The sequence below is a fragment of the Gopherus flavomarginatus genome, chromosome 3, assembly GCF_025201925.1.
Source record: "Gopherus flavomarginatus isolate rGopFla2 chromosome 3, rGopFla2.mat.asm, whole genome shotgun sequence".
In the NCBI taxonomy this organism is placed as follows: domain Eukaryota; kingdom Metazoa; phylum Chordata; order Testudines; family Testudinidae; genus Gopherus; species Gopherus flavomarginatus.
Window position 1 is genome coordinate 177,906,464 of NC_066619.1, and position 20,887 is coordinate 177,927,350.

Genomic DNA, 20,887 nt, shown 5'->3' on the forward strand with positions numbered 1-20,887 from the left:
TCTGCCATGGGGTCTTAACCCTCATCTGAACAAATCTAGACCACCTCTGAGGATGGGAGAATAGTTCAGTCTCTATGTTCATTCAGCCCTGGGGATATCAGTGGAGAGAGTAGCAAAGAATAATAATAATTAATGCTATTATTTATTTTTCTGTATTGTGACAGTACTGAACATCCTCAGGAAAAATTGGGACCCATGTGTGCATGTAACATACACTCCTATAAAGACAAGATCCCTGCCAGAAGAATTTACAATTTAGTATTTGCCATTAGTGTCAATTATGATAGCTCTTTTGTTGTTATACGGAAACTTGTCCACCAGGAGCAGTTCTGAAACTAATACACTAGGCTTGATGCAGGAATTACTGGGTAAAATATTATGGCCTGTGTTATATACATGGTTAGATTAGATGATCATAATAGTCTCTCTTGTGTTCAACCCTATGAATCTATGAGCTATCTAATAATTTCAGGCCACCAAACGGCTATCAGATGCTACCAACTTCCAATTATTTTGCCCTGATCTGGAAATAAAGAGCCCCATATAATTTATTGGTAATATCTCAAACCATCCAGCCTTTTCAGTGTTGCAATTTTATAACTGTTTCTTGCTATATCCTTTAGCAAAAACAAATCACAGGGCTACATGTGCAGGTGATTTGTTTGCATCAGGACGTAATTTGGGCCCCAGTTCTTAAAATGCCTAGAACTTGAGATTCTACAATATCACCAACAGACAATGAATGAAAAATAAAATATAAAGCCAAATGCTGTGTTGTTTTACACTCCATGCAATCCTATTGAAAGTAGTGGTATTGTACAGATGAATCAGAGCAGAATTTGGGCCACAGAGCTGACCAAAATGTGATCTGATCAAATTTTACATGCTTTTTCTAAAATGCAGTTGTGATTTCATCTGCCAAGCTTACATCAACTCATTCTTATCATTTGTAATTATTTATAAATGCAAGTATGTAGCCTAGAATGTTTTAATAGTATATATTCTTAATGGTGAGAGACAAGTTTATTAATGGAGTCTGTCCCCATTCCCATTTGGTGAATGTTTTCTTGAGCCAAATTCGTGCCTCATTTAACTTTAAGTGGAATTAAACAGGGTCTGAATTTGGCCCTTTGCCACAAGTTCACCACTAGGTAACAATATTCAAGGAGAGAAACCTAAAAAATTTAAAATACACATAGTTACATTAAATACATTTAACATAAAATGTTAGTTGTATTAAGTACCCGTATGAATTTAAAAAGGCAGACAACCAGCTATAAATTCTAAAGAGACAATAAGCAGTGCTCCCAGACTTTTTATTTTGCATACATTTAGAGGACTGAAAAATTCAGTTAAAATTAATCTGGTTTAATCTTAAAAAAACAAAAAAATCATTGTTAAACAATTCGACAATAGTTTGGGGTTATGAGCCTGGACTTACCAAGTTCTGCTAAATTGCCAAATGCAACAAGGCACATTTCAGTCAGAGCTGCATTTTGGCAATGAATGCCCAACAGTTTCACTAACGTGGGGATAACGCCCATATTGATAAGCTGAGATTGCAGGGTATCTATACAAAAAGAAAATACAATGACAAGTTAGCATTTCTGTTTGCAGTACTGATCTCCTTTGAAACGCAAACACATTTTGCACATTAATGCTGGAAAAATCATTAAAATATCACACACACGCAACTTCTAAGCTTAGCAAAATTTAAATACCTATCCTATCTACCCTTCTGTTTTAGGGCTGATCCAGCCATGGGATATAGATCCAAAACCTTCTTTATCTAGGGGTACACTCCCCAAAATTCCCTCTTGATTTGGCCAGGGGGTATGCCCTACATGTCCAATTACTGAAAGTTTTGTATGCATCTCCCATGGCAGGAATGGGATCATAATAATTTAGTCGAATAAACAAAATAATATGAGTTAACGCAATTCAACTCTCAGTTCAGGAGACTAAATATATACTAGGCTTGATTTTGAGTATATCAGAAGTTTATTCCACTGAAGTCAGAGTTACATAGGTGTAAAATTGGTTTATCTGAAATCAGAATCAGGCCAATGTTTCTAAATAGCACTTTCTCTTAAAATGTGTGTGTGGGAACAGACGGGGGAGGAAGGAGGAGGAGAATGAATATACATAGGCATTGAAATATACATGAAAAGCTATATAAATACATGAAGTCACAATGTAGACTAGGAGGAGCTTGAGAAAAAAGAAAGTTTAATAAAGACAAAAACATGGAAGTTGGAGAAAAGTCCTTTAAAGCTATTGCAATAAAATCCCTTTCCGAGAATGGAAGTTTACAGTATTTACAGGTAGGGAAGTTATTACTCCTAGATGTCTGCAAACAGAAAGATGCTTTATGATAGTTAGGAAGAAACATGACTCTTTTTATTAAAAAACTGATTGATTATAACATTTTTTCTGTTAAATGTTTTATCACACAGCAAAGAAGAGAAAAACATTTGTTTCACAGCTGAATAGAATGAAGTAAACATGGACATACCATATGCTAGTTGGCAATTTCCCTGAATCTCTTGATTTCTAAGACATTTAGTTAATTTTAAATGTAATGGACTCTTTTAAAGGGCTTGATCCAAAGCCCACTGAAATCAATTAGGTTTCTCTTTAATTAGGACCTCATCTTGCGCAACTGAAATCAGTTGGAGATTTTATTTCTCAGAGAGCAGACTGAAGACCATAAAGAATTGCATAGATTTTACAAACAGCTCAAAAATATTAGTCAAATGAGCCTATCAGATGTGGTGCTTTCTCACACATTCTGAGTTAGAATTTGAAACTCGGCACAATCTTGAAAAGAAAAGCTATTTATAATTCTCACATAACAAGTTATGAATTAATTTCCTGAAATGTGTTCATAGTTTCTTTCTTCAGTATAAAATATTAGTTTGTTAATGATGATAATCAATAATCATGTGCAAAAAAATAAGCAGATGGCAACTTCAAATGTTACAGATTAATGAAGGTGATCAGGAATCATTATAATTGTGGCTCAGCATCTTAAATCAAATAAAATTGTGTTACTTACCAGTAACTGAATTTCTTTTATTGGGTTATCTCTTCCAAAGAGCCGGGTTTCTCTTTAGGCATATATGAGAGCACCACTTCAGACATTATAGAGCTGTTGAAGTTGTCAAATTTCAGGTAAGTACACATATGCACTAGCGCATGCATTGAATGTCATTTTACCTCCAGACTATGAGTGTGTCACTATCACACCCTCCTTCAGTTCCACTGCAAGCTGACTGTAGTTCTCAATAGAAAGGCTGAGGACTAATCTATTCTTATGGAAGACTAAGCCATAAATCTTTCAGCAGTTCTCGCAGCTGACTGACATTATAGGCAGTTGGCATGACCAGTAAGGAAACAAAATAATAGGCGCATAGGACCAGAAGACACTACTTACTGCATGTACTGAAAAATTAGGCCTTGTATCTGATTCCGTACCAAATTCCGCTCCCATGGAGTAGGAGGATGGCTCAACTAAAAACAGTTATGTCCTTATAATTTATGTGGCCCTAAACTGTCAGTAGGGAGCAAATTCAAACATAGACGTTGTTCTCCTGAGCTGGAATTTGTGCGCAGAGGGTGAATTGTTTTCTCCTTTGCCACAGAGCAATATAGGACTAGCTTGTGAACTTCAGAGCACCTCCCTTCCCTCGCTTTTAATTAAGGCTGGCCCTGCTGTAGAATCTCTAACTTTCTGAGATGCCAATTATTTCTGTTACTGTTAAGAATATGAAGTTGTCCCTGCTGGCACTAGAAGGCCAGGCTCTAACGTGCCTAAATTTAGGGAAATGCTTTTTCTTGAAGAATTTGAGAGTGGGATCCCTGAAGAAAATGAAATTGAAGGCGAGTTGTTGATGCTTATGTCCAGGGGATACCCTTGAGAAGAAGATTCTCTTAACTGAATTTAGCCTCTAGGTGATTCTCTGGGATGATGAGGGAGAGGTACAATGACTAAAGAAAAGAATGCTCAACTTCTCCTTTGACAAAAGACCTGGATCACTTCTTAGTTCCAGAGACTTTTGAAAGTGGTTCAGTCTTCAGATCAGGAATGAAGAGCAATAATGCCAAGTAACTAACAGTAACACTGAGGCTCTTCTGCTGATCAACACAGACTGGATAATTCAGGAACATCAACCCAACGTTCCACCGGTGTGTGATCCAGAGTAATAGACACTCGGTCAATGTGTGACAGACGCACGGCTAAATTCAGCCACAGAGTAAAGCAACCTGACTTCTGCTGAAGTTCCGTTTGGCTTACATCAGAGCTGAATTTGAACCATCTGGCATGATAGGAAGTACAACTTTTAAAGCCTGAAGGTTTTTTTCTTACTTTTAAGACTTATCCACAGCAAATACCAACTAAAGTATGACAGTATTACATGAAATCACAGTGACAGCAGGTCCTACATGTTCTATGAGGAGGAAAAGCACACTCGTATGTGGTACAGATGCATATACAAGGAAATATATGGCAATCAATACATGCGCTAGTGTGAACAATTACCTACCTAAAACTTGAATTTCAATGGCTCCGTGTCCTTCACATGACACACATGATAATTCCAAAGAATGGGATCTGGGGAGAATATCCCAAATGGAAGAACTTTATTTTGTGAATTTGAGATTAAAATATTAATTTAGGTTAGGCCAGGATTCTGGATAGGATTTCCAACCATCTTAAAGATATAATCAATGTTACTGATGAAACACTAAACGGAAAATCTGTCTCATGCAAAATTATGACAAATTAATTTAATCCCCAACAAACAGCTGCTGGTATTCAACATGTCAATATTAATTTTTAGATAATATACTTAAGTATTAAGTTGTTATAAAATCTAAGTGATAATTATTGTCCCACTATTATAAAAAATAACTTCACCTACTTTTAAATTCACTGAGCTACTTTTCATTGTGTATAAAAACACGACAACATTGTTTTTCACTATATTTAAATATCTTTATAGCTGCAGGCACAATTAACATTTTTAGCTGTGATGCAAATGAAACACAGAACACAGCAGACAAGAGAATTAGCAAAGGTAAGTCTCGGAGAGAAGCATTACTCGAATATTGATTACTATTAGGCCATAATGATGATACCACCGACCTCCCCTTCATTCCTTGTACAGTTACAGTTTCTAGAGAAGGACAAGACATGTTTTTTAAAAAGCAGAACATATATCAACCCAGAGAATTAATTCCAATCACATACGGACTGAGAGTTTGCAAGATTAAGAGAGCCTTAGCTGTTGTATAATACAACATCTAGATATTTTACAAAGGCACTGAATGAAAGACAAATTTGACAGATTAAAGATTAATGTGAAATGAAATGAGAAATTAATCTATAAACAAAAAAGATTATTTTATATATAGATTTATGTGCTTGCACAAACACACGCTGTATCCACTTCGTTTCTTACCTATAACTTCATTGCCTAGGAAACAAAGTACAATTGGGGTGGTTCTTTTCACAACTACATGCAAATTTTACTAAAAGCGTCTGGAGAGTGCTTTATAAATCTCAGAACCATAATTAAAATTAATTACCCAGTTTGCAGTCTGATCTTGAAAACCCTTACTTACATGAGTAATCTCAGCTCACAGGAGTATGAGACTAACAGGACTACTTTCATTAGCAAGAGCTATTCACTTGAGTAAGAGTTTGCAGGATCTGGACCATGTTTTGCCATTCCTCCCTCTGCCCCCATACATATACACAGAAAGATATATAGTGCCAGCAGATCCATGGGGTGGGGTGGGGGAACATGCTGCACTCATTGAAAGGTGCCAGAACTACTGCTGCTGCAGCCCAGCTACTCTGGACCCCTCTCCCCACCCCTGGAATTTCTATGGTTTGTAAAAGCCAGAATTTAGCTCATTTTTTGTCATGTCATGAAAGAAAAGATCTACAAACACATATGGCATGTTCATTTTATTTCTAGTTGTATGTGGAACATATCTTGCCCTATTAGCCTTAAGATGCAAGGTGAAGAGGGGAGCAGCTTATGTCCAATCAAGTTCAGATAGTAAAATAAGACTGCGACAGAAGGAGTCAAGATTTTCAAGTGCTGGTAGAAAGCAAAGTCTCCCATCAACAGAAAACTCTGACTTCTAGCACCAAAGGGTTAATAGCAAAACAATTTTAGTTTCTATGATACAGTTGAAAGTGCTATGAGAGATGGCAAATACAAGCTCCCTCGCATGTACTGTGACACATGAAAGAATGAGATACTGAGAAGGATACAAAGAAATATTTGAGAAACATGCCTAAACACAAGCAGGCCACATTCCTTTTATAATAAACTAGGACCATACACAAGATTCCGAGCTTGTGAACTTACAGAACAATGTTATGAGTGGAGTTACAGCTGCAAGCTAAACCAGTCCATCTGGTCAGATTAGACCACTTGAAATAAAAATTGTAGATTATTTTGCTTTTTCTAAAGTAGAACCATTTACTGTATGTAGCTGGTCTCCAGTTACTTGCTTTGAAAAATCCGTATGTGGTAAATACCCTAGTCCAACAACATGAGATAAACTCCGCTTTAGATAACTTCAGCAATGAGTCTCTCATATACAAAAAATAATGTAGTTTTGTTTTGGAAGCTATTTGAAACTGAGAATATTAGCGAACCAAGAATGTTGCATATTTTAACAAAGGGTTTAAAACAAAATAATTTGCATGGTTTTTACCCTTAAAATACAAATCATTGAAATATTCACAGGTAATCAAATGCATCTCAGAACCATATGTTTTGTAATTATTCTTGGTTGGACAGACAGTAGAATGTGAAAGAGTGTGAGTGATTTAAAAACATGAAGGGAATGTCAGTTTCCACCTGTAATTTTGTAGCACAGCAAGCCAAGTAGGAAATGGTAAAGGAAAGAATATAACAATAGGCAGAAGTGCTCCTTCCAAGGCTAGGAATGTGCTTCTAATTACATTTTCCCATATTCTTTTCTTTTAGCTTTGTCTTTTTTTTTATAGCTACATATAAGCAATGTAGGATCAGATATTTATGAGTAAATGTTAAGAAGGATATCCCTCCATTTGTGGGCACAGTTTGTAATTGTGTATGCAATCTGAATAAATGCCCTTCGAACTTCCTCATTTTCACCTGCAATTGGGTAGCTAAGAGGTGCAAGTACTCAGATCTGTGCCCAGAGTTCAACTTATAGTGCAAAAATACAGATGTGAGTTTTTTGGGCTTAAATTGTGCTCCCACAAAAGGAAGCTCTCAACGTTCTGAAAATAACACTTGATAGTCTGGGCCAAATTTTCAAAGTAGGTCACATGGGGCATCTGGAAAAATGCACATCCACCTGTTGTGCCCTCAAAACAAAATATGTCCACAAGCAAAGGGGAATTGTGTGTGAGCAAAACTGGCCACCTACCCATTTATACATGCAATTATCTATGTGAATGCCAATGAAAACTTTTACAGGCCAAACGATTTACTTCTCCTTGGAAAAGTTGGTCCTCTAAGTCATTTTTTCATGTTAATTTGGCAAATTATTTAGGGCTCAATCCAATACCCACTGAAGTCAATGGACAGACTCCAACTGGTTTCAACTGGTATTGGATCAGGCCCTTAGGCTCATGTCAAGATTAAAGCTCTATTAGTACTGGCTAAAGCCACGAATAGTGTGGCTACTGTACACTCCTTGTTCTTAATGGAATACATGTGAAGTTTATTGACAGCATCCAGTTACAGAAATGATTTTCTTTCTGGATAGAAGTAGTTCATTCAATGTTTATAACTGTTTAACTATTTAAAAGCCGTTTATCTTAGATTTTACATTCTTCTTCAAGTGCTTGCTCATGTTGAGTCCATTCTTGGTTTGTACATGTCCATGTGCACTGTTATTGGAAACTTTTGCCTTATTGGTATCTTTAGGGTTGGCTGTGGCACCCTCTGGAATGCCACACTCATGCGTCAGTATATTAGGTGCACCAGCCATATGCCCTCTCAGTTCCCCCTTACTGCTGTGGTGGTTGGTTGGAGCGCCTCTCTTCCTTGCCTCGCAAGTGGCCAGCGGTTCTTTCCCTTTTGATTTTGTGCATTACAGGCTCGGCCCACGTCCAGCAGGTCCTACTGGGTAGAAGAAAGCCATCCACTAGAGCAAGCTACCTGGCCAAATGGAAACAATTCATGTGCTGGGCCTTGGCCCAGGGATTAGGCCTGAGCAGGCTGCAGTCAATCCTGGACTACCTTATGCATTATCAAGTTCCAGAGCTTCTCTCTTTCATCAATTAAGGTCCACTTGGCTGCCATATCAACCTTTCACCGTTCATTCCAGAGCAGGTCAGTCTTCACTGATAACATATCTGGTTCTTGAAAGGTCTGGAGCAACCTCCAGGTCCAGGACCCAGTCCCTCCATGGGACATCTGGTACTCACACGGCTCATGAGAGCTCCCTTCGAGCCCTTGGTGTCCTGTTCCCTTCTTCTGGTCTCCTGGAAGGTGTCATTTCTGATGGCGATATCTTCTGCCCGAAAGGTCTCCGAGATTAGGGCACTTACCTTGGAGCCACCCTACAGAGTTTTTTCAAGGATAAGGTCCAGCTGTGGCTGCATCTGGCTTTCCTACCCAAGGTGGTTTTGCAATTTCACACAAGCCAGGACACATTTTTGCCAGTCTTCTTCCTAAAGCCTCATAAGTCTCAGGAGAAAAGTAGGTTGAACTTCCTGGATGTCAGCAGAGCGCTAGCCTTCTAGATTGAGAGGACCAAGCCATTTTGCAAGTCGATGCAGTTGTTTGTCACGGTGGCAGACAGAATGAAAGATCACCCAGTGTCCACCCAGAGAATTTAATCTTGGATCACCGCCTGCATCTGATTTTGCTATGGTCAGGCAAAAGTGCCTCCAACCGCAATTGTAAGTGCTCACTCGACTAGGGCGCAAGCTTCAGCAGCAGCCTTCTTGGCCTATGTGCCAATTTCAGATATCTCCAGGACCACCACATGGTCGTCCATTCACACGTTCACATCTCACTATGCACTTACCCAGCAAACTCTGAGCCCACCTCTAGGGATACTGTTTGTGAGTCATCTAGAATGGAATTGACATGAGCAAGCACTCAAAGAAGGAAAAAACAGTTACCTTTTCGTAACTGTTATTCTTTGAGATGTGTTGCTCATGTCCATTCCATTACCTGCCCTGTTGCCCCTCTGTTGGAGTTGCCAGCAAGAAAGAACTGAGAGGGGATAGGGCCTGTGGCGCCTGATATACCGACACCTGAGTGCGGCACTCCAGGGTGCCACAGCCAATCCAACAGAGAACGCTCAGGCAAAAGTCTCCCACAACTGTGCACATGGGCACGCGCACACCTAGAATGGAATGGACGTGAGCAACATATCTCAAAGAACAACAGTTATGAAAAGAGAGGTAACTTTTTTGGTAATTAGTTTACCCAGAGAAGAACTCAGTGGAGTTTGGTCACTGAAGCAAAACCAATGAAATACCTTTAGACAGCAAAAAGCTCTGCCTTTGAATTGGTCTATCTCCCTAGCTATCAGAAATATTGAATAACCCATTAGTCCCAGTTAATCCAGGGGAATCTAGAAATTCAGTTTATAGGTGGGAAAATCTATTAATCTCAAGACACTTTACAGTGAGAAAGAAAATAATAATGAGATAACACTTCACAGAACTGGATACAGTATGACTCTCATACAGACAGTAGAGCAAAACATTGCAGAGAAATTGTATGCAGTAGAAAGAGCAAAAGGTGTAATTTAAGAGCAGCAAGGAGGTACTGTAAATAGATATTCTTGCATAATATTAGGCTAAGAGTAGAGATACAGGTGGCAGGAACAAGCAAAGGGGAGAAGGGGTAAGGAGATTAGCTACATGGATGACTCTCAACGAAGAGAGTTCCAGGTAGATGGGACTGCAAAAAGCAAGTAAACTATCCCCAACCAGAAAGAAATTACAGAGAAGATTTTAAGATGAGAGAGCAGTGGTCAGAGGAGTAGGTGGATAAAAGATAGAGAGATTAAGTCCAGGGCACATCTGAAAAGCAGGACAATTTTGGCATAAGTTTGGAAAGTGTGAGAGTTATCTAAAGACACAAAGAGCGTCATCTCAGGCACTCTGATAATGTTACAGTGAGTGGCTAGTAAGGAAGCTAGTTATTCCCATCTCGGAACATTTCAATTTAGGAAATGTGCTTGACTGAGGGAGCAATCTGATTGGCTAAGTTTCCAAATCATGGCATTATGGGGACACATGCACATCCTGGAACTACTTAGCTCTACTCATTTTTGGCTTCCCCCCCACCCCCGCCCCCTTAATAGGTAAAACTTTCAAAAGCTGGCACAACATGTGAAAATATGCATCAGTAAATTGCCTCACTTACATGCACAAACAAATTATACACACAAGTGGGTATTTGAGTGCACAACTCCTCTTCTTAGAAGACTATATTTGTTTGGAATCAGTAGTCAATGTTTTTTCATGTATAAAAATGTTCAGTAATGTACCATTTTTCCTAAAGCTTACCTTCCTACTCCATATAAGCCCCTCAATTTATTATTATTGAATATAAAGAATAGACACTTATTTGCTATTTGCAGATATTAATACAGCATTATACATGTATCTAAATTACCCCCCAATTATATGAAATAGAATAATGTAACTGCTTTTATATATACTTTCACTAGAAAAGTAATGTAAGAAAAAGCTGTCTGGCATATACTTATATTAAGTAATCATGTTTTAAAAAAAGGCAAAGTTAGATGTCCAGGCTAATTTTCATATTTAAAATTCTTGTACCCTTTTTTGACTTAATGCAACCTGATTTTTCTCCGGAAAGGTATTTTTCCAGTACAGTATCATATATCCATGTGTACCCCCTTATAAACATATAAGTAAATACATAATTCAAGATGCTTATACAAACTTTATACAGTATGTTGCTATTTTTATGGTATTGTGAATCTGCACAGCAGGAGCAACTAATATTTTGGAAGCATTTACTTTAAATAAAAATAAGTTTACATATAGAATTGAGATATTTGGTTGATTTTTAGGTTTGGGGTTCTTCTGGGAGACATAAAGCAAATTTTCAGTGGTGTTTACCATTCTCATTGCTATAGTTCATCAGCATGCCACAAAAGACAGTCAAGAGCTTCTCATTGGCTGGATCTGTTTTACTGCACAGTGACCTTAAATGGTCTACTACAATCTGTGCACCACCTGCATGGTCAACTGCACTCCTGCCCTCATCTGTAAAACAAAGAGTTAAATTTAAAAAAATAAAATAAAAAACCACCTTAGCGTTCCAAAAATAACCACAAACATTCAAAAGATGATGTTCTTAAACAGAGTTAACTGTAATCCCTTCAGTGATGTCAAATTTATTTACAAGGCCACTTGTGGGCCAGATTTTAGACCCTCCTACAACAAAAGGATTGATCAACTGGTACTAATACTTTTATAAATAACAAATTCATTGTTTGAGTCAGAGCCACAGCAGGTGCTAATTATTAATACTTTGAACATAAGTAGCATTTTTCTATTGAAGGATCTCAAAGCACTTTACCAACACTAATCTGTACACCGTTGGGAGGAAAATTGTTCTAGCCACTATTAAAATTGATGAATTGAGGCACAGAGAATAAAGTAACTTGCTCAGTTCTGCACAGAAAATGAAGAACAGATCCAGAAACAGAACAGAGGAAATAGTGAGGATCTTGTTCCCCAGTCACTAACTCTGTACACTAAATCCCACTGCCTCCCTCCATAGTCTTTTTGCTTTTCCACCCTAAGTTTAAAATCATTATGAAGATTTACTCTGAATTTCTAATAGGCTGAAATGCTCTGAGCCTTCATGTGTAACATGTCAAATTCTTCATATCAATCTCTCTCTCTAACTAATCAGCTTTTAAAGCATCAGTGTAGGAAGCAAAGAAAAAGGGTGCTTTATTAGTGTTCAACCGTGCCACATTTTTTCTCAGATTAGTAAGCCGTGGCATACAGCATTTGATATTCTAAATAGTTGGTTCCCAAATGCGGACATGTCAAGATGGGTTATAATTAGAGCCCGTTGGAAAATTTTAATGAAAACAAAATCCTGATGAAAAACCATTTTGCAAAAAAAAAAAAAAAGTTCAGTAGCATTTTTTCCTTCAATTGTAATTGATTTCTTGGGCTTTTTCTCCCCATTCTCCCACTCCACTGAGTTCTTGAGAGCCAGGCTGCAAGGTCTTCTCCAGTATCAAATCCTCCATACACACAATATGAAATTAGATTGCTCAGATTCTGAGAATGGATTTCCACTGTTGCAAATGCTCCAATCTACTGTAAAAGAGGTTTTAAATCTTTTAGTTCTTGTTGATACTAATTCTATAAAAGCTCCCTTTGGTCTTTCAACAGTGTGCTCAGTAAAGTAAAGAGGAGAAGGCTGAAGAAGGGAGAATGAACTCTTGGTGGTGGGCAACAGAACAGCTGGTTGTCTCAGGTTTTCATTTTAGCACCACGTATATGGCGTTTTGTGAATAACAAAACAGTCATACTACATACAGGCACAGTAACAAAAGGAGAGTAATGCCATTGTGAACTACTTCTGTGCTGATTAATGCCTTTGGAAGAATGACTTCTACCGACCATGGAAATTCTCTTGGAAAATTGAAAAATTTAATCTGTTTGGGTGTCAAACTAAGTGTGCTTGCAGGGACAAATCTTATGACAAGCAAGGAACACAGCAAAAAGGGTATGTAAAACAAACAATCCCAAAACCTTACTGAAGTGATGAATGGAGGACTGAAACTAATGAAATCCCTGTCCAATACAGTAAGGCAACACAGGCTTTATTAGGTACCAGACTGGTGGCCACATTTACTGAGCCAGCAGGGAAAACACTTGGCTGTAAGATACAAATATTTTTTTCTTTATATACCCAATTCCTTAGGCAGTATCTTTCCAACAACAAAACAATTAAAAGTGCTTATGTAAAATATGAGAGTCAAAGTGAGTGTATAAAAAATGTTAGGGTTTCATCTGTAGTTCAGATTAAAAGGTCAGAACTCTGATCTCAAACGGGTGTAATACACTTGAAATGAGTAGAGTTAACCAATATAAAACTCCTTTTAGATAAGAATTAGGCCAAAAATCTGGCTCCATACCTTGTGTATCAATTTACATACAAAACTTGAAGACAGAAACAGGTAAAAAGTAGGATGACTTCATTTATTTTTGGTCCCTGCTAAAATAATTATGGGCCACATCCTCTACTGGTGTAAATTTGCATAGCTCCACTGAAACAATGGAGCTCTGCCAATGTACACCAGATGACGATCTGACCCCATAAATCCTTCGCTTCCGTTCTTCCTCTGATATGTAACAGAAATTAAGAACTGAACACTACCAAACTTTTAAATATTTAGCACTCTTCCACTTGAAATGCTTGACAACATTAACTAATCCTATAAACATAGGGTTACCAGATAGTAACTGTGGAACAAAAAGGGACGGGGGGGGGTGTGTGAGTGTGGGGGGGGGATAGGGAGGTGTAATAGGTGCCTATATCAGAAAAAGTCCCAAAAAACGAGATCGTCCCTTTAAAAACAGGACATCTGGTCACCCTATCCCAACACCCTAATTAGGTAGTAAATAATTACCCCGATATTACAGATAGGATCTTGGTTTTACTGCCCCCTGCACACAGCTCAAGTAAATAAAGGGAACTATGCAGGGAGTTTAGGGGTGGAGGTAAATCACAAGGAAAGAATCCTCCTCATATAGGAAGCAGGATGCAGTGCATCTCTGAGCCCCTACCTGCAGGTTTTGGCTTGTAGACCTGTGTAGTCACAGATCCCAAGGCCACATCCCTTCTCCACACCAGTGGCCGGCTGTGGAGGCTGCTTCAGAAGTAACCAGGTGCAGCTGCTTCTCCACCCTGCACTCAGCAGTAGAACTATGGTGGAACTGTAATTAGGACCTCCCTCCTCTTGCTCCCTTTCCATGCTCAGGAGGACTGGTGCAAAGTGATGTGCCCAAGGCCACAAAAGAAGCCTGTATCAAAACTGGGAGCGAACTCAGAAGTTCGTCACTACCAGATCCTACAACACATTATATCTCAAATTGCAAAGAAAAATATCATACTCCAGATTCACCATGCTGTTTTGGTGCTCATTACAAATTCCCTTCCCTCTTCCTCGCTCAGTTTCTAAGCCACAGACTTTGCATGTACACATGCTCACTAAATCCCAAGTCATTTACCATCAACACAAGATTGCCTCACACTATAATGTCTTGTTCTCGATCTGACTGCTACTTCGTAGTTTAGCACTTCTGAGAACTCCCACACTTGAGGAGCTTCGAGTCCTCTAGCAGCTTGGTGCTGAATTTTTTTCCAATGTGACTTTTTAAAATAAACATTTGCTATTCCTGTGAGCTTAATGAGCGAACAGCATAATGAGTGAATTCACCATCTCTGCTGAATATGCATCACTATAGCTCACAGAGAGTTTTATACCCTTTTTTTTTTTTAAAGTAAGTTTAGTGCTATTTAAGGATGCCAGACTGACGGTTTGGGAGACTGGAGTATTATTTCTCCCAAGAATGTGAATTGCACAGACCTAATACAGTACAAGTAATTGCTTCATCAATGCTCTTCCATCCTAACCCTAAAGGACCATCTGTACGGGTGAGAGAATAGTTCAGTCTTCCTGCTAAATGCCTGGCCTCACTGCTGAGTTGCTCATAGGGCTTTAGTGTGGATTAGGTTTTCATGTGGAACTCAGACATACTACGCATACTTACATATTTCCCACAAAAGGAGAGCCCCTCAAAATCCCCCTTTGGTTCACTCTTGCTTGAGCTCATGGCAGTTCATCATAATGATTCTCCAACCAGGAAGCCCCAGGTGCAAAGCAAAATTGTCATAGATCATGGGATTAGCACAACTCTCAAGTTGTTTGAGAAGAAAGGGCCAAACAATCCACTTGTATGGAACATGAAACTCGGTGATTGTTTCTGCCAAATTGTTCCACTGAAACAGGGAAGGGGAGGGCGTGGGAATTTCTGTGAAGCTGTCAGAGGGTTTAGGCCATGTACAGCTGTTTTGTGCCTCTGAACAGCTTTCAGGGTACCCCCACCTTTAAAGGACCAGGCTTTGAACCCCATACACTCCTTTAGATGGGGATTCTGTTTAGCAGTGGGGGACTAGTATAAATGAAACTTAAGAATCAGTATTAACTGAGGGCAAAAATCCCTGCCAGGCAGAGGTTGATGCAGCTGTCCTTCTCCTCTGACCCTGGGCCTCTAAAGCCCAATTCTTGCAGCGAGAATGGTACAGAGCTTGCATTTCCCACCTTCTCTCTCTGCTCAGATCAGCTGCCTTCTGTTCCTCTTCATTCGTGAAGGCAGAAGGGAGCATTTGACTCAAAGAAAGGAAGAGTTTAACCAAGAGAAAAAAACAAGGAGTGACAGTACACTCTCACCGACCTTAAATATGCATAACTAACTTTATGTATAAAGATTAGAAAATCTGTCACTCATTTTCTAGAGGGTTTAATATATTTTCAGATATTTGATACATAGCTGGAAATGAAAATCCAGGTACAATTCATCTTTCTAAAATGAATCCCTAAACTCATAATTCCAGAAGGTCAGTGACATAAAGACTTGGAATTAAACTGCTCCACTTTGCTTTCCTTGGAGTTTGACTATATCATTCTCTTCTTAGTTTCCTGCCCCCACTTGCTAAACCTTGCAATTCAACCAGCCATGCCTATGGTTCATAAGACATGACAGAACAAGATGAAGTTAAATCCCTGGTTCAAACTATGAAGGCAGGATACTAGTGTTATTCTGTTTGAAATATTTGTGCCAATATTTTGCTTATTAACATCAGGGTGAGTTTATTGCCTGTGAAAACAAGGTTACAACCAGAACAGAGATCCAGCCAATACAGGCAGGTGTTAGGAAGGAGTTCCTAAAGCAGTTCATCCAATGCAGCTTAATCCCAGCTTGTCTTAGTTTTGCTAACACCAGCCCTGGGCCTTTCTTTAACATGGGGTTTGAGCTATGCAAATATGAATGATGTTTGAAGATGCAGACATACCCATCTGTCATAGAATGGAACAAAAGCATTTCTTATTAGTGTCCCTATCAGGATATTAAATCCAGGCTTTAAGAGGCTGAAGGATAGCTCAGTTCGAGATACCTCTGAGAGATCCTTCAGTTTGTGACTTTATTGAGGCATTTGAGTACATTGTTCCAGTTCTTTCATTGCTCTAAGGTTTTAACCTTCTTAGTTTTTAATGTTTAAAGGAAAACTCCAGTTACTGGTTATGATCCTGCAGATATAGGCCCTGATCCTGCACATTTATATGCATAGTTAACTTTGGGCACAGTCAGTCCCACAGTGTATAAGGTTCAGCATGTGTACATCTTTGCAGGATGAGGACCTTAGCTGATTAACTAAATGTTTGCCAAATAAAAATACTGAAAGACATTTTCAAAGCAGATTTTTTTAAAACCCCATAATTGATTCAATATCTTCATTCGGTGAATTGGACTGTTGTCTCTCTTAGTAGGGGCTGACATTTTAATGATGCTTCTCAGCATCAACTCAGTTTGATGATACAAACTAATGCATGGAATAGATTTGTCTTTGTAAAAGCACTGGAAAGCAAAACAAACATAAAGTTGTTAGTATAAATTCTATAATTTAAAAATATATTTTTGTGTCACATTTAAAAGCTGCTTAAAGGGACACAGATAATTTATACCCAACATTTTGTATTTGTTTATAAAAAAAAATCAACAATACAACCACATTTTACAAAATCTAATATTTGAAGAAATATTTTCAACATTCAACAATAAAGCATTGAAAATGGCATTCTGTTTGGATTCAAACATTCCACAGCAGAATTTGCAATCCAAACTGGGCAGAAATATGGTAGTATAAAATTGGATTAAAAACAATGAAACTGACTAATTTCACTTCATCTTCCAAGGCATCAATCCCAGCAATACATTTGCTTAACTTTAAGCATGTGAGTACTCCCATTTAAGCATGTGTCCTAGTATAATTCCCAATTCTGAACCTTAGTGTCCAAAATATGGGTACTAGCATAAATTCCCCTAAGCTTAATCACCAGCTTAGATCTGATAAGCTGCCACCAATCAGGAATTCCCGTGCCTGATACACTCTGGTCCCCCCAAAACCTTCCCTGGGGACCCCCAAGACCCAAACCCCCTGGATCTTAACACAAGGAAAGTAAACCCCTTTCCTCATCGTTGCCTTTCCCAGCCAGGTGTTCCCTCCCTGGGCTCCTGGAGAGATATACAGATTCAAGCTCCGTGAATCTAAACAAAGGGATTCCCCCTTCTCCTTCCTTCCTCCCAGATCTTTCCCGCCCTGGGTATACTAGGAGATCATCGTGATTCAAACTTCTTGAATCATAACACAGAGAAATCAGGTGGGTTCCCCCCCCTTTTTCTCCCCCTCCCTTCTCCTTCCCTGTTAAGTACAGACTCAATTCCCTTGAGCCTCAACAAGGGGAAAAATCAGACAGGTCTTAAAAGCAAAACTTTTAATAAAAGAAAAAAAGAATAAAGAAAATCACTGTAAATTCAAGATGGAATATTACAGGGTCTGTCAGCTTCTAGAGACTGGAGAAAAAGCCCCCTCCAACAGAAATGCAATTTAAAATACTTCCAGCAAACTACACATTTGCAAATACAGAAACAATCAAAAGACTATAACCGCCTTTCTTACTAAATTACTCACTATAAAAGACTGTAGTAGGGAGATTGGCAAGAAAACTGGTTGCCCATCTAGTCCCTTCCAGGACCCAGAGAGAACAAAGCAAAACCCAAAAAACACAAACAAAGGCTTCCCTCCACCGAGATTTGAAAGTATCTTGTCTCCTGATTGGTTCCCTGGTCATATGTTTGGTTCCCTGTTTGTTAACCCTTTACAGGTAAAAGAGACATTAACCCTTAACTATCTGCCTATGACAGCATGTCCTTAAGAGCTTTACTGGATTACTGCCAAGTGCAAAAGTAAGCACTGTGACACAAAAAAGTATTTTACATTTTAAATATTCTTTTCGTTTAAATATTTTAAAATGTTCTTGGCACAGATAAGACATTTAGTTATAAATATATAATTTTTAATTTGACATTAATATTTTTTGGTATGAATTCAGACTTTACCTTACGGTTATGAACATTTCTGATTTCCGCACCTAATGAAAAATCTGATCTTTTCTGTCCTTGATTCATATCCTACAAAATTTTATTCATCTGACTAATCGCACTGATTTAAATGGGACTGTTCACATGCTTAAAGCAAATGCTTTGTCCAGGTGCCAAGAAGGCAGCTTCCTGCAGAAATGCAAATTATGATTTTGGTATATTTATTACACTTTTAAATTCATTTACTCTGTCATCAGATGTTAATGAGTAGAAAATATCTTAAATTACATACTGTTGTTTTCCTTTAAGGCTTCAGTTTTTCCTTCCTATGACCCCATTCTTCTTCCTTTATGATTTCACCTCTCACTGAAGGAACATGGCATTAGAACCTATCTATCTTTGGATATTTACCATTGCATCATAAAAAACTTTTTAAAATGTTCAACATGAACTGCCATTGAGATACTACAGTGATGACCAAATTAGAAATCCCAGTAGATTATAGGGAGCAAGAAAGAGAGAGAGACTAAGTTAGATAAGATAGAATTCTTCTTACGTAGGCTATGTTTTTTCTTTCCTATCTCTTATTAATAGGGACATATTTACATGATCTTTTTCCTGAGGCATTCATCTGCTCCTGCTGCTTACTCCTCAGCTGAAGTTATAACCCTCTGTGAAATCAAAACTGGCTCCTGTGGAGATAATTATGATGTGACATATAGGAGATTATGACTATATATGGGAAACACACAGCAGGAGCAGAAGAACTCTGAAGGAACAAAGATTCTGTTCATGCAAATACCTCATAATTAAAAAAAAAAAAAGGAAGAAAAGTTCAGAAAATGCGGTTGTTAAATGTATGGGGCAGATTCTCAGGTGCTGTAAATTGTCATAGCTTCACAGACTGTAATGGAATTATTTTAGACTCCCATGTTTCCCATGCGATATAAAAAGATAAGACTATTGCAGTTTTGTTTTAACATTTGAGTCCTGTGTTGCAACATTCCATTTCAAATTAAAACTGTGTGTGTGTATAATTTTAAATCTTTGTATTCTGGGCCTCATGTATTCTGTGATTTCAATGCTACAGAATTCAACCCTGCTACAGAATTATGCAGTAGATATAAGCTTCACTTTTTTATAAAAAAGTCAAGCTTCAGAAACTAGCTGTTTTATTATTCTGAATTCATAATAATATAACAATACCTAGTTCTAACAGTGTTTTTCATCAGATGATCTCATAACACTTTACAATGCATGCTGCAGGTCTTTCATCTCCTTTGTGTAATGCTTTGTTGGGGATGAGAGGTATCATCATGATGTTTGGGCTGGTATTTTTTCAATGACTTGAGAAATGATTTTTGGGATGGCTCTTGTCTATATGTATTGAATTCCCTTTCTCTTTATTTTATTTTATTCTCTTTACTCCCTTTGCTTTTTAAAATTCATGTAGAAGGCCCAAAAATGTTTTCTGGAACTACTGGTCTTTCCTATGCTGTTTTTCCAGGAAATATAGATAACTGGAAAACTCAGATTTATGATAACCCTGATACCAAGAAAATAAAATCTGATTAAGTGAGATGGGAAGGGATTTTGTCTGAAAGTTTTACAATTTTTTGTCGGTGTTTTGCTCTTTGCAGGTTACTGTTTAGGGATACCCATCACTAGCAGAAATGTTGGCCCCACTGAAGTCAACAGGAGTTTTGCCAGTAGGGCCAGGATTTCTTTATTAGATTCTGCAAATAATATAGAGGCCCTGACTAGTAGCGTTTACACAGGACTGCAAGCTGGGAACTCCTGAATTCTACTTCTAGCTCTGACACTGGCTCCTTTTGTAGCTTTGGAGAGTCACTTCATTACTCTGCCTTAGTTTTCTCAATTGTAAAATGAGGATAATATTTACCTGCCCCACAAGAATGCTTAGGGTTAATGATTGCTAAGTGCTACTGTGTATATGCATTTTGACATGCATCGGGCATGCTCAATCTCTTGATGCAATACTTCTGTTGCAGATGCATGGAAAAAATAATAGTTATTTCCCTTATAATCATAACAAACCAACAATCCTCTAGCATCTGGTACACGTAAGAAAAGTTAGAGCTAACAGTAACATGATCTTGTAGGGTACAAAGTGAAACTGCAAGGCAAGCTCTGTGAGCAACTTCCAAACTGTTAGTTGTTCACAGAAAGAGTTAAAAGCTCATTAACGGGTCTCAATTTCATAATTTCCTTGAGAAACAGATTAGTGGGTGATATTTGTACTTTATAAGGTTCAGTACAAAACTAGAAAGCAAACATTGCCACAGGATGCTCCCTGCTGTTATGTAAGAGGTGATCTTCATGAAGATGATTTCACAAGTAGCCTAAGACTGTCAACACAGGTCATTATCTAGGATTCTGCTGGTTTTCCACATGGTACTGAGAGAGGTTATGCCATTTTCCGCAGTCAATTTAATTTGTATACTGTCTCCAATATGTTATACTTCTTAAGACTGTCTCTCTCTGCTTCAGATCCTGAAATTAATTTCATCTCCTGATCTTCAGAGTATTTTTCCACGTCTATAATTGTAAGTGTGAAGAATTTCTTATTTTCTGTACTTTGGCTCTTTCTGGCAATGGAGATGTGCTATATACCCAAAAGAGAGGCAGATGAACACACACCATTTGTTGCAGAAGTAGGAG

The 20,887-nt window shown here is 38.2% G+C and overlaps 1 protein-coding gene across 5 annotated transcripts in view; it reads right to left on the reverse strand.

Moving 5' to 3' along the window:
* RAP1GDS1 (Rap1 GTPase-GDP dissociation stimulator 1) overlaps positions 1 to 20,887 on the reverse strand; it is a 176,978-nt gene that overhangs the window by 26,260 nt on the left and 129,831 nt on the right. For 4 of the 5 annotated variants that reach the window (XM_050944425.1, XM_050944424.1, XM_050944427.1 and 1 more), the window contains 2 exons: positions 11,132 to 11,278; positions 1,442 to 1,570 (listed from right to left, as the gene is read on the reverse strand). In XM_050944425.1, the coding sequence (XP_050800382.1) occupies positions 1,442 to 1,570; positions 11,132 to 11,278 (276 nt within the window). The remainder of the gene's footprint in view (positions 1 to 1,441; positions 1,571 to 11,131; positions 11,279 to 20,887) is intronic. The other variant, XM_050944426.1, reaches the window with a different exon arrangement.